Raw genomic sequence first — 14519 nt, forward strand, 5'->3', positions numbered from 1 at the left:
GTGTGGAGGTTTTTCCCCTGTCAAAAGGCATTGACCATTACCTTCATCTAAACATGGAATTTAAGTCATGTAGTTGCCGTTGTTTGTTTTTAAAGAGGTCATAATATTTTTGTGATGGTAGAAATTTATCTTCAAAGTAATAGTTATAAAGTGAATTAATAAGACTTTCCAACAAAGAGAGGGAGTCACATGGTGCTTCTGAAACATTTGTACAAACCTCTCTCACATATGTGAGCAACATGCTCACAGTGTACAGCCCTGCTGACTGAGGCTGCACCTTTACCTGTCTAATCTTTTTCTTTTTACTTTGTTCCTCAAGTCCCACATCAACATGAAGTGTAAGGAGGAGGAAGATCTGGCTGGCCAGCAGGTCTGGAAGCAGGAGAGGAACTTCAATCTGGACCAGGAGGACACAGATCCCCCACAGATCAAAGAGGAACAGGAGGAACTCTGCATCAGTCAAGAGGGAGAACAGCTTGTAGTGAAACACGAGGATGAAGGCATCGTCGTCTGGAGCGGGGAAGAGCGGCTCAGACAGCTGCATAACATCTGGAAACCTGAGAAAGATTTACAGACCAGCGGTAAAACTGTAATGGCTTTTCTGAAGTGTTAACATTAATATTAAACCTACAGTTTGTATCAGTCAGATCTATTTAATGTGTATTCGTGAAAACATGACAGGGAGTTTTAAATGGACTGGTTCTTATATAGCGCTTTTCTACTCAATCTTGAGCACTCAAAGCGCTTTACAAAACTTGTGCATTCACCCACTCACTCCCATTCGCACAAGCACATTTTTCTTAGTGCTTTCTACCAACATTCAGACACACATTCCACAGATCAAAGAGCAACTTGAGGCAACTTGGAGTTAGTATCTTGCCCAAGGATATTTGAAATGCAGACTAGGTGAAGCCGGGAATCGAACCGATCAGTAGATGATCTGCTCTACCGCCTGAGCTACAGCCACCCCCAATAGTGAAGATTATTTTGAAAAATATCAAGATGTAGATCAGTTTCGAGATCAACTCCAAAATAGATCATCAGTCAGTCAGTAATAAGTGAGTTCTTTTTTGTTTGAAAGGTTTTTTTTACTCTTAATGTTGCTGAAAAATGTCAGAACTCAAGTTCTCATTTGCATCAGAGTGCACAAATAACTTCATTTTTACACACTTTTAATTTCACCTGCAAATGTGAGCAACATGCCCTCATTACAGACTTTAACTAAAACTTTATCTTCTCAGAAGTGTTTTTCTATAATTACATTTTTTTTATTGTTCGTTTAGAAGCAATAGTGGAGAGACCGGCTGACTGCTGCAGAAGAAATCTGCTCTGAGGTTAACAGAACGTCTGATCGTCCAGTATGAGATCAACCTTCAGCAGAGACTGCTGGATATCAGCCGGAAACCCGAGATAAAGTTACGCATAACAGGTAAAACTGCGATGGTCTCAGTGGACTAACACAAGAATACAACTCATGTAGGACCTGATCAGAGCTCAGCTTGTAGGCTAACATACTGAAATCAGGGAGCGGCTAATCACACAAGTGCGTCTCTTTTTTACGGTGAACTTTTAGCATTAAACAAACCTTGAGACCGAGAGAAAGTGCCTTTATAGAAGATTTATTTAGAAGATTAAGATAAAGGAGGCAGGGAGGGAAAGCTTCTGTTTTCTGCACTGTGCCACAGTTCGCTGTCTGCTTCGGCTCTCTGACCCTCACTCCGGGGCTACAGACAGTCCTCTGCCGCCTGTGGTGCTCCTCACCTCCGTCTGCACCCACAGGCTTCCCGAGGTGGAGGCAGGCCGGCAGGGACTTTGAGAGATGGGCTTTACTTTCAAAAATACCCCTTAATCAGGGTCTAACCCTACAAGACCATCGTGCCTCCCCCACCATCCTCACCTCATGTTAAAATGTATATTTTTCAACTGAATTATATTTGGGTTCAAGAAAATGATGAAGTTTTTAAAATAACTTTGTAATGTTCTAATAAACAGTCTTAACTCGAACTAAATCAGCTCAAATCTCACAGATGTCAGTGTTATTCACAAAGCATGGAAACATAGTTGTTAGTTTTGAATGCAGCCACAGCAGGCAAACTATGGCTGCATGCTCCAAAGAACAGGAGCACAGTAACTGAACACACTCTTAGCACACTTACATCTGATTTTGGGAACAGTTAACAGATCTGAACCTGATGACCTGAGAGGTTTAACTGGGTCAAAGGTCGAGAGCCAATTGAGAACTGTCCAGTTAAACCAACTAAATGATGAAACCTTTGATTTAAAATGTCATGATCAACAGTATCAAAGGCAGCAATGAGATCAAATAGAACTAAGACTGAAACTCTGAGTCCCTAATAATCTTCAGATCACTGATGACTTTAGTTGGGTTGATTCTGTGCAATGACTGGCTGTGAAACCTGACTGGTACTTATCTGCTATGGCACTGTGAGATTTTCAGTTTAATCTACAACAATGACAAACATTTACTTGCAGCGTGAAGCTGGCAGCAGCTACCTGAATGATTTGTACTCTGAACTTTCCTAATAAGAGTATCAGAGCTCGAGAGTAACTTACACTTTCATTTTTCACATTTGTACAGTTAGTTGTAAATTTCACTCCCATATGAGGACATGCTCAGAGTGGACTATATTTGCTCAGATGTGTTTTCCTGTCATCACATTATTAACCTTTTTCCTCAGTGACCCTTTGTTCCTCAAGATCTCCCCCTAACATGAAGTGTGAGGAAGAGGAGGGCCTGTATGACCAGCAGGTCTCCAACCAGGAGAGGAACTCCAGTCTGGACCAGGAGGGCCCAGATCCTCCACAGATCAAAGAGGAAGAGGAGGAACTCTGCATCAGCGATGACGTAGAAAAGATTGTACTCAAACAGGAGGATGAAGGCCTCATCTGGACTGAAGAAGAGCAGCTCAGACAGCTGGATAACATCTGGAAACCTGAAATGAACTTACACAGCAGGGGTATGTAAAACCGTAATGGTCTTACCTAAAAATTAATATGACTTTAATTCATTCAATAAAGATATTTTGGAAACACATCAGAGTTCTTCAAGGCCAGTGTTTAAATAAACTCAGCTGATTGTTAGTCGAGGTTTTCTGAGAGCTTCGCTGCTTTTTATCCCCATATTTTAATCCTACTTTTAAATTTCCCCTTCTGTCTGATGTTTGTCTTATCATTTACATAAACATCTTTCCAACAGTAATTGGTGGACAAACTGTGATTGGTGCATAGAAATTTACTAACGTGTTAGAAGTGAGTGCATGAAATCTTATTTTAACAGTTTCCAGGTCTGGGTAAATGATATGATGATATTTCGGATGATATTTTGATTAAACTCTGTTGTAGAGTTGGAAATGGACAGCTGTAGACACCACTGCCGAGTAGTCATTCTTGTTATACTTCTATATTTATCTAAGACAAGTAATTTTGTCCATTTGTCACCTCAGCTTTCCCACAACAGCATGAATGTGAGGAGGAACTGGTTTTTGGGGACCAGGAGAGAAACTTCAGCCTCGACCAGGAGGATCCGGAGCTTCCACAGATAAAAGAGGAAGAGGAGGAACCTTGCACCAGTCAGGACGTAGATCAGCTTGTAGTGAAGCAGGAGACTGAAGGCATTATTATCTTCATGGTGGCTCCTACTTATGAGGAAAGTGAGCCAGAGCTGGACAGTGAACGTCTCCTTTCTTCCAGCTCTCCTGAACCAGAGAGCAGAGATCAGCAAGACAACTTTCCTGTGTCAGAGAGTCAGCGTAAAACTGACACAAGTAAAAAGTTTGTGAAATGTGAGATTTGTGGAAAAACCTTTGAGTACAGATCCAAACTAACGAGACATATGAGGGTTCACACAGGTGAGAAGCCACATTCTTGCAGCACCTGCGGAAAAAGATTCAGCCTGATGATAAACTTGAAAACTCACATGAGAATCCACACAGGTGAGAAGCTTCATTCAGAGGATACAGTTACAAAGACACATGAGGATTCACACTAGTTAAAAGTGGGAGAACTGTCAGATGAAGCAGTCCACTGAGAAGCCAGATCAGAGCAGATCAGATGACCTCCTTCCTTAAAAAACTCTGTATTGTTTATTGTATGTAGGGGTGGGAGATATAGCCTCAAAATAATATTTCAAGAAACTTACATTTAAAAAAAATAATGTACATTTTATCAGCTCGGCAGGCAGCAGCATTTATATGTGTAAGTAAATGATGGATTTTCCATCTTTCTCTTCCAGTGAGCTGCTGTCACTGATGACAGCTTAGCTAATTCAAAGTGTGAAAATGTGGCCACCTCAAGGTGCTTGATATTGTAAGGTAAAGACCCAACAATAATACAATGAAAACAGAGAAAACCCAAACAGACATATGACCCCCTATTAGCAAGCGTTTTGGCGACAGTGGGAAGGAAAAACTCCTTTTTAACAGGAAGAAACCTCCAGCAGAACCAGGCTCAGGGAGGGACCCCCATCTGCAACAAGGAAAGTTTTAAGTCTAATCTTAAAAGCTGAAGGCTCTGCCTCCCATTCTACCTTTAAATACTCTATGAACAACATTATAGTGCAATGTTAGTGACACGGCATACATGAAATATGAGCACATAAGTATCCTCAGGGGTGTTTTTCCTGGAAGTTTTAAGAAAAGTGTATTACAAGTGCTTACACTCTAGCTTAATATCCAAAATAACCTTGTAATGCGGAGCCTGCACAATTCTGTCATATAAGCAGAGGTGGAAAGTAACGAATTACATTTACTTGCGTTACTGTAATTGAGTAGTTTTTTTGTGTATTTGTACTTTTTCAAGTCATTTTTCAAGTCTGTAATTTTACTTTTACTTAAGTATATTTTTTAAAAAGTATTGTAGTTCGCTACGTTTTCAATCACACCCGTTACTGAGTAAATTAAAAAAACCATTGCACTTCGGAAATACTGCAGGGAATGATGGGTAGTAGAACAAATTGGCGCTAAGGTCACGTTAAAGATGGAGTCTGACATCGGTGTTATGGATCCAGTGAAAAAAGAAGCCCCGTCGAATTCTGCTGACCCTGAACTCGAAGAAACGGATGTGAACCCCTGGCCGTATTTAAGGGACCATTTCGGCTTCAAGTGCAAGAAAGGCAACAGCTTTATTATGCAGTGTAAGCTGTGTTTGCCCAGAGAGACCGAGTTAGCAGCTTTTAAAAATTCCACATCAAACCTGCGCAAGCATGTGGAGGTAAGTTAAATACAACTCGTACCGTTATGGTAGCAAAAAGGCTGTGTTCAAATTAATCACATTAAGTTAAGACATCTGTGAAGAACACAGATAACGTTGGTTGGTACTAGCAACTTGCTGTAATCGGGCACGTTGTTGTCCACGCAACTTACATTTTTTTTACTGGGTTGGTAAATTGCCAAAAGAAAATGTGTTTACCTACGTTTTTCCTGTTTGTTAATAATAAGAATTTCTTTAAAAAAAGAGTTAAATTAAAGACAGAAGCGGCTACTTTCTTACTTAACCCACATATGTTCACACTGCAGGCAAAAGAATAACAGAGCGCTCACTTACCTTAGATTAGTCAAAGACAGCTGACTTCTGTTACTTGTTAATTAGCACTTGCAACCTCCCGTTAACTAGCCTGTTACTGTCCAATAAAAAAAACCCCACGAGGTATATTGGTATAATTTACCAGCGGTAGCTATGTAATGCATTGATGTCTTATTAGGGACATCAAAAAACTTTCTCTCAAACTTAACACTGGCCTGCCTGCCTCAGCTGCCTTCGAGCGTCTCTTTAGCTGTGCTGGACTACTGTTCACTGCAAAGTGAGCAAGGATGAACTCTACTAACTCTGAAAATCAACTGCTCCTCAAAATTAACAGGAAGTTCAGAGAGTAACACTCTAGGATGGATACAAAGGAACTTTAATCTAGAGGTACAGTAGGGCAGGGCCAAGTTTAAAAAATTCAAAAACATTTTTAAAGCAGCTGCCGTTCAGTTCAGTACTTGTTCTCTTATTTGACAGTTTAGAACACATTCTCATGTGAAAGAATGATATGGTTTTGTATTGAAAACACTGTGATACCTGACGGTTTGGTTTGGTTGATTGGTTTGGTGACCATTATCCATTTTCATGTATAGACTTGCAGTTTAACTGCCACTGCACTTTAATTTGTAAAGTTTTTCTTTTCACTAAAAAAGAACTACTTTGAGATTTATATCCCACTGTCCTTTTTTGCACTACTCAGAAGCGGCTGTCCTCCTGCTGACAGAAAAGTAACTATGTAACTTTTACTCTGAGTACATTTTAAATGAGCTACTTTTTACTTTTACTTGAGTACATTTTTAGACAGGTAATTTTACTTGTACTTGAGTAAAATTTCAGCAAAGTAATAGTACTTTTACTTGAGTAAAATATTTTAGTACTCTTTCCACCTCTGCATATAAGGAAAAGAAATTCTACCTGGTTTGTTTCATCTTGGGTCGAGCTTTTTAACCTCCTGCTTTTCCACCGTGTAGCACATCAGTAATTTCCATCCACTGACTGCTCTTGCTGTTATATGAAATGTAACTCGCGAGTGCTCCAGTGATGCATGGTTGAATCATTTGTTTACCTTTGGGTCGCACATCACTGCTGCTAGTATCTCCTGCTCACGTGCCTTCACAGCCCGGTTGTACTCAAGTGTGTTTTTGCTTAAAGTGTTGTAACAGGTTTGCTTTTTTCACTTTCAGTGGGAAAAGTTTTCTTGCATATTTTGCGAACATTCAGCTACCAAACTGTGACTGGAGCCCGACATATGGCTCTGGCTGTGAGACATGACTGGGGTTGACTCATTGGGGTGAATGCAAACACATGATGTTCCTCTAAACACACTTTTTTGTAAACATTTATACCAGTATTATTGCAGATCATATGATATGTCACAGCCCTAATTCTGTTTGTTGCATATTCCATTAAAACCTGTAATGAAGATGAAACACGTATTTACATTCATTTGATGTGATATTTGTATCGTGTTGAGCTGTGGAGGTGACAAAAAAGTTGCTGAGATGTTTTATTTTTTTGTTTAGTGGAGAGGTTTTACTCCACAGAGTCAAAGCTGGAAAGAAACACACATGAGACCAAACATTTTGTGATTTAATCTTGATTTTCATGAAGACTGAATTTCAGCATGTGCTCATCCTGTTGATTCGTATGTTGGTGTTGGTTATGTGTCTTAAAAGTGAAATAAAGATTTCTTTAAAACTTCTTGTGGCTATTTTTTTAAGGCACAATCTTTACAACATGAAACAACGTCTGTGAAGCACATTTTGTACAGTGGGCAGGGAGACTTGCCCATCACTGTGGTGGTGGGGTGGATGAGATTTGCCTGCGGTCACTTAAGGCTCTGTATGTTGTGGGTCTGTCCTGGTTGTCCTGCTCAAACATTGTATGGAAGTTGAGGTCAGTGCCTTCAGACCGGCCAACTATGGTGGTAATCATGGTCCCCTGTTTTATGAAGGGAGTGTAGAGGGTATGTTTGCACTTCAGGCCTCCCTAGGAAGGTCTATATCTGTAGTCACTTTCACTGTTTTCTTATTGCTGTTTCAAATTGTTGTTTCTGTTTGTAGCCTTTTTATTGAAGGATTTTGGTTTATATTATTAATATGTGCATTTGTTGTTATTAATAATATTTGCTTCACTCTCCATTTGATGTGTTTTTGGTATGTTTTACTTTTAATTGTTCTACACTCAACAAAAATATAAACGCAACACCTTTGTTCCTGCTCCGATTTGACATGGGATGGACATAAAGACCTAAAAGTCACTCCAGATACACAATATTACCATCCCTCCCAAACATTGTTCACAAATCAGTCTAAATGTGTGATAGTGAGCACTTCTGCTTTGCTGAGATAATCCATCCCACCTCACAGGTGTGCCACATCAAGATGCTGATCTGACATCATGAGTAGTGCACAGGTGTACCTCAGACTGCCCACAACAAAAGGCCACCCTGGAATGTGCAGTTTTATCTCACAGCAAAATGCCACAGATGCCACATGCATTGAGGGAGCGTGCAATTGGCATGCTGACAGCAGGAATGTCAACCAGATCTGTTGCCCGTGCATTGAATGTCCATCCCTCAACCATAAGCCGTCTCCACAGGCGTTTCAGAGAATATGGCAGCACATCCAACCGGCCTCACAACCGCAGACCACGTGTAACCACACCAGCCCAGGACCTCCACATCCAGCAGGTTCACCTCCAAGATCGTCTGAGACCAGCCACTCAGACAGCTGCTGGAACAATTGGTGTGCATAACCAAACAATTTCTGCACAAACTGTCAGAAACCGTCTCAGGGACGCTCAACTGCATGCTCGCCGTCCTCATCGGGGTCTTGACCTGACTCCAGCTCGTCGCCGCAACAAACTTGTGTGGGCAAATGCTCACATTCGATGGCGTCTGGCACGTTGGAGAGGTGTTCTCTTCACGGATGAATCTCGGTTCACATTGTTCAGGGCAGATGGCAGACAGCGTGTGTGGCGTCGTGTGGGTGAGCGCTTTGCTGATGTCAATGTTGTGGATCGAGTGGCCCATGGTGGTGGTGGGGTTATGGTATGGGCAGGCATCTGTTATGGACGAAGAACACGGGTGCATTTCATTGATGGCATTCTGAATGCACAGAGATACCGTGATGAGATCCTGAGGCCCATTGTTGTGCCATACATCCATGAACATCACCTCATGTTCCAGCAAGATAATGCACGGCCCCATGTTGCAAGGATCTGTACACAGTTCTTGGAAGCTGAGAATGTCCCAGTTCTTGCATGGCCAGCATACTCACCGGACATGTCACCCATTGAGCATGTTCGGGATGTGCTTGACCGGCGTATACGACAGCGTGTACCAGTTCCCACTAATATCCAACAACCTCGCACAGCCATTGAAGAGGAGTGGACCAACATTCCACAGGCCACAATTGACAATCTGATAGACTCCATGCGAAGACGATGTGTTGCACTGCATGAGGCAAATGGTGGTCACACCAGATACTGACCGGTTCTGAGTCCCCAGACCCCCAATAAAGCAAAAAACTGCACATTCCAGGGTGGCCTTTTGTTGTGGGCAGTCTGAGGTACACCTGTGCGCTACTCATGATGTCAGATCAGCATCTTGATGTGGCACACCTGTGAGGTGGGATGGATTATCTCAGCAAAGCAGAAGTGCTCACTATCACACATTTAGACTGATTTGTGAACAATGTTTGGGAGGGATGGTAATATTGTGTATCTGGAGTGACTTTTAGGTCTTTATGTCCATCCCATGTCAAATCGGAGCAGAAACAAAGGTGTTGCGTTTATATTTTTGTTGAGTGTATGATTATGTTTATGTGGGGTTTATAATTATATTTAAGTTCTGGGTTTTTTTTATGAATAAAAGTGACTTAACTTGTCAGAGATATGAGACTTTGGGCATTTCCCCTTCTGTCTTATTCTCAGTGTCTTGTCTCCATGTTTATTTACCTCTGTGTTGCTATCTTTGTGTCTCTGTCTCTTTCTCTTCCCCTGTTCAGTGGGATTTAAGACTTCCAACAAATAATTTCAAAGGGTCAATTAAATTTTAATAAAACCATTTTACTCAACACTGCACTCGAATTTTAGCATTTTTTTTTTTACTCAATCATAAAAAGATTCATCTTAAAAGATGTTTTAGAGACATTTTTATTACTTTTTTCTCTTTCTTTCTTTCTTTCTTTCTTTCTTTTTCTCTTTCTTTCTTTCTTTCCTTGTTGTTTTTTAGCCATCAGAATTATTGTCTGAAGGCCAAAAAAGATGCCCAACTAACTTAATTTACCAAATGGACCATCACGGCCTTGCCATATTGGTCTATTTGATCAACCTTTGTTATTATTTATTTATTTTAATTTATTTTCAGTTGTTACAGATAGGACAGACATGACTGGGGGATAGGAAGGAAGGAAGGAAGGAAGGAAGGAAGGAAGGAAGGAAGGAAGAAAGAAAGAAGAAAGAAAGAAAGAAAGAAAGAAAGAAAGAAAGAAAGAAAGAAAGAAAGAAAGAAAGAAAAGGGGAAGAGGGACAGTGAGAAAGGGCACTTAAAAAATATCTCCCAGGTCACCAGTTGAGAGAAGAAAATAAGAGAAAACAAGCAAAAAAGAGAGCAACATAATAACACAACACCATTGCAATAATCTAGCTAAGTGTAAATAACAGTAAATATTAAATACTGAATGTGATTGTGCAGCACGCAAGATTGACATCGCACAATGTGGTTTGAGGTAGCAGCCAAGAAAGGTGTAGCTTGTGTGTGTGAACACCTGTGTGGATGAGTGCTCGTCTATTCAAAAGGCTTCTCCATGTAACGATCTGCTAGAAGGTGTGGGGAGCCATAGCCCCGTCCCCCAGGGCATGAAGCAGGCATGGAGGAGATCCAGGCCCCAGACATCCAGAGGCCCCCAGAGTGCGAGCGCCCAAAGAGGACCACCGGAGGGGCAACCGTGCCACCTTCCTGGGAAGAGCTGAGCAGAGCCCCAGATGAGGGGTCACCCAACAGCCACAGAGCAGAAGCCAGAGGGGGCGGCAGTGACGTACACGCGGGCTCTGCCGGCAGTCAGCTGTGCCAGAGTGAATCGCCCCCGCAAGGGGCCCGACCGAGCCACAGGCACCAGGCCCCACAGAGCAGCCGTACCAGCAGTGAGCTGGTACAGACCTGAGCGCCCAGCCTTGGACACCAAGTATGCACCGATGTCTGAGTTCATCAACCAGGGAGTGTGGTGAGGGGAAATAAGCCTCCATACCTTGGAGGGCCTGAGATGTTCCAAGGGGGTGGAGTGTAAGACCCGAGCTGACATATAGACACAGACGAATAGGCGCACACAGACCTAAACATGCATTCCCACCCTCATGCACACATATACAAATACTCGGCGCTCATCCAACCTGGATACAGACACAAATGGACACTGTACATGTACTGTACAGCACGGCCCCTCCTGAGAACCCTCAATGTCTACATGCATTTAAAACTGAGAGGTGGGCACCGGCGCCAGAGGTGAGGTTGAATACAAAGACTGTCCTCTGGACACCGTATAACATGCCCGATCCCAAGGCCCTATATGTATGTGTTATGAGAGTGTGAGTAATGTGGATGTCTAGGTTGTGGAATAAAATCAGTCTGCTGATAAAACAGTGAGCACAGTGAGAAGATCTTCACTGAGCTGATCCATCTCATCTCATAAAATTGAGGCACAGGTGACCAGGAGGGGACAGAGGGGGAACGACCTTTTATTGCTTTTTTCTACAACAATTTCTTAGTTCAGCTGCAGTATTTGATATCCTGTAATGACTAAAATGATAATTTAAACTAATTTACATAAAAAGATTGTCTTTTAAATGTTAAGTTTATTTAACAACTTTAAAGGCTGAGCAGTGCTATTTTTAAATGAAAAACTCACAGGCTCACATGTTCCAGGATTGAATTAGTGTCTGATAACCCTCCCTCTTCCTGCTCTCTAACTCAGCACCTCCTCTCTGTCCACATGTTCCCTTGTTCCCTCCCCTTCTGATCTGCAGTTTGAAGATGGGTGCAACCAACATGTGGTGACGTATAAGAGCTGACAGATCCCATTCGCTACAGAAACCTATGTTGTTTAGATCAGAGCAGTTTCAGTTCTGAGGAAGTGAAACTCACACAGTCACTGACACTGTTGGGTGAAATGGCGCAGAAAAGTGTTCAGCTGGACCGAGAAACCTTCTCTTGTTCGATCTGTTTGGATCTACTGAAGAATCCGGTGACTATTCCCTGTGGACACAGCTACTGCATGAAGTGTATTAAAAGCTTCTGGGATGAAGAGGAAAAGAAGAAAATCTACAGCTGCCCTCAGTGCAGACAGACTTTCACAGCGAGGCCTGTCCTGGAGAAAAGCACCATGTTAGCAGTTTTAGTGGAGCAGCTGAAGAAGACTGGACTCCAAGCTGCTCCTGCTGATCACTGCTATGCTGGACCTGAAGATGTGGCCTGTGATGTCTGCACTGGAAGAAAAATGAAAGCCTTCAAGTCCTGTTTTGTGTGTTTGGTCTCTTACTGTGAGAAACACCTTCAGCCTCATTATGTAGCAGCTCAGTTAAAGAAACACAAGCTGGTGGAGCCCTCCAAGAAGCTCCAGGAGAAGATCTGCTCTCGTCATGATGAGGTGATGAAGATGTTCTGCCGTACTGATCAGCAGAGTATCTGTTATCTCTGCTCTGTGGATGAACATAAAGGCCACGACACAGTCTCAGCTGCAGCAGAAAGGACTGAGAGGCAGAGAGAGCTGGAGGTGAGTCGACAAAACATCCAGCAGAGAATCCAGGACAGAGAGAAAGATGTGAAGCTGCTTCAACAGGAGGTGGAGGCCATCAATCAGTCTGCTGATCAAACAGTGGAGCACAGTGAGAAGATCTTCACTGAGCTGATCCATCTCATCCAGAAAAGAAGCTCTGATGTGAAGCAGCAGATCAGATCCCAGCAGGAAACTGAAGTGAGTCGAGTCAAAGAGCTTCAGGAGAAGCTGGAGGAGGAGATCACTGAGCTGAAGAGGAAAGATGCTGAGCTGAAGCAGCTCTCACACACAGAGGATCACATCCAGTTTCTACACAACTACCCCTCACTGTCAGCACTCAGTGAGTCTACAGACTCATCCAGCATCAATATCCGTCCTCTGAGCTACTTTGAGGATGTGACAGCAGCTGTGTCAGAGGTCAGAGATAAACTACAGGACATTCTGAGAGAGGAACGGACAAACATCTCACTGACAGTCACTGAAGTGGATGTTTCACTGTCACAACCAGAGCCAAAGACCAGAGCTGGATTCTTAAAATATTCATGTGAAATCACACTGGATCCAAACACAGCAAACACATGGCTGTTATTATCAGAGGGGAACAGAAAAGCAACATTTATGGAACAACAACAGTCTTATTCTGATCATCCAGACAGATTCAATGAATGGTCTCAGGTCCTGAGTAGAGAGAGTCTAACTGGACGTTGTTACTGGGAGGTGGAGTGGAGAGGGGAAGGAGTTTATGTAGCAGTCGCATACAAGAATATCAGCAGAGAAGGATGGGGTAATGAATGTGTTTTTGGATGGAATGACAAATCTTGGTCATTAGATTGTAACAACAACAGTTTTACATTTTGGTACAACAACATTGAAACTCCTGTCTCAGGTCCTCGTTCCTCCAGAGTAGGAGTGTACCTGGATCACAGAGCAGGTATTTTGTCCTTCTACAGCGTCTCTGAAACCATGACTCTCCTCCACAGAGTCCAGACCACATTCACTCAGCCGCTCTATGCTGGACTGAGTCTTTATTATGGAGCCACTGCTGAGTTGATTAAAGTGAAATAGACTGAAGTCTTTCATATTGTTGTAAGTTTAAATCTGTATTTTAGTTCCCTTTTAGTTTCTCTCCATCATTATTGTGGTATTTATGTGCTGCACATAAATCAGATGTCAGTCAAACATTATGGGCAGTACCTCGACATCTTCAACATGTTGTCTTGATGTTTTTACGTTTTATAGGTGGAGCTCTTTCCTGTGTCTGTTCAGCCATGGAGACTATCAATGCTTATGGATATTTTTATTTGAAAAATTTCTCCACATGACAACATAAACTTCTCTATCTTCTAAATGTTTACTGAATATTTTTCTTAGGTATTTGTATGTTGTTGTTTCTCTTCACTGATCTTAACAGAGAAGTCTACAGACCTTCCTTTATCACACAGATTTTATTCTCATTTGTACATTTATAAAGAAAACAATTAATTACAGAGCAATAAGAAATTTTAAGAAAGTGCACTATATCATAATTTATAGTAAAGTGTATTAAAGCATCGTTAGTTAGTCACTTATTTAGTTTGGAGCTGTATCATCTGACACTGTAGAAACATTTCCTCCAGCTTCAGCACAGAATGTTAAAAACAGAACTATTAATGAGAACAAACAGTAGGAACACAGTATCAGCAAACATCATGGCTTAAAATGGAGAGTAAAAATCTAAAAAGAAATAAACAAATTAGTAAAAAGGATTTCCTGTTGACATGTTATTGGTCCTATCTTGTCTGCAGCACCTCCAGGATGCTTCTTATATGTTTCTGGTTATTTTTGCACCAATTTTAGTTTTTGTCAGTAGGAAGTTCAAGTTCAACTCAGTGTGTTTGTTTGTTTTTTTCAAACTGATGCCTGACCTTGAACACCAAACATCTGTCAATAAAGCAATGATATAAAATGCTTATATTAGTACTGAAAAACTGCATATCCACTTTACAAATATAAATAATGATATAAATCCACAGCTGAACTGGAGGAGCAGCTGATCTAGTTCACTCATGTGTTTCTGGACTAAGAGTTGGAGCAAATACCTTATGATTCAGTGATGTTTGTTTTTGTTAAATATTTTGTAGATCCAAGAGTGAGTTTGACTCATGATGATGATGTTCCGAATTAAACAAAGTTGGTCACAAATTCTTCAAAGCTGTTTATTAA

General features: G+C 41.6%; 2 protein-coding genes across 2 annotated transcripts; both read left to right on the forward strand.

Moving 5' to 3' along the window:
- Positions 1-1897: 1897 nt before the first annotated feature.
- Positions 1898-7242, forward strand: LOC147307804 (uncharacterized). Its single transcript, XM_086273180.1, has 2 exons — positions 1898-2978; positions 3465-7242. Exons 1-2 carry the CDS (start codon positions 2732-2734, stop codon positions 4007-4009), a joined length of 792 nt encoding a protein of 263 aa, XP_086129306.1. The 5' UTR covers positions 1898-2731; the 3' UTR covers positions 4010-7242.
- A 4451-nt stretch (positions 7243-11693) lies between these two features.
- On the forward strand, positions 11694-13382 carry LOC147307805 (tripartite motif-containing protein 16-like). Its single transcript, XM_086273114.1, has one exon. It carries the CDS (start codon positions 11712-11714, stop codon positions 13380-13382), a length of 1671 nt encoding a protein of 556 aa, XP_086129240.1. The 5' UTR covers positions 11694-11711.
- The last annotated feature ends 1137 nt before the right edge of the window (positions 13383-14519 follow it).

This window comes from Aulonocara sp. 'chitande type north' Nkhata Bay, linkage group LG18, assembly GCF_057382095.1.
Source record: "Aulonocara sp. 'chitande type north' Nkhata Bay isolate Kocher_YH1m ecotype deep benthic linkage group LG18, A_spYH_male_GT1.1, whole genome shotgun sequence".
Classification (NCBI taxonomy): Eukaryota; Metazoa; Chordata; class Actinopteri; order Cichliformes; family Cichlidae; genus Aulonocara; species Aulonocara sp. 'chitande type north' Nkhata Bay.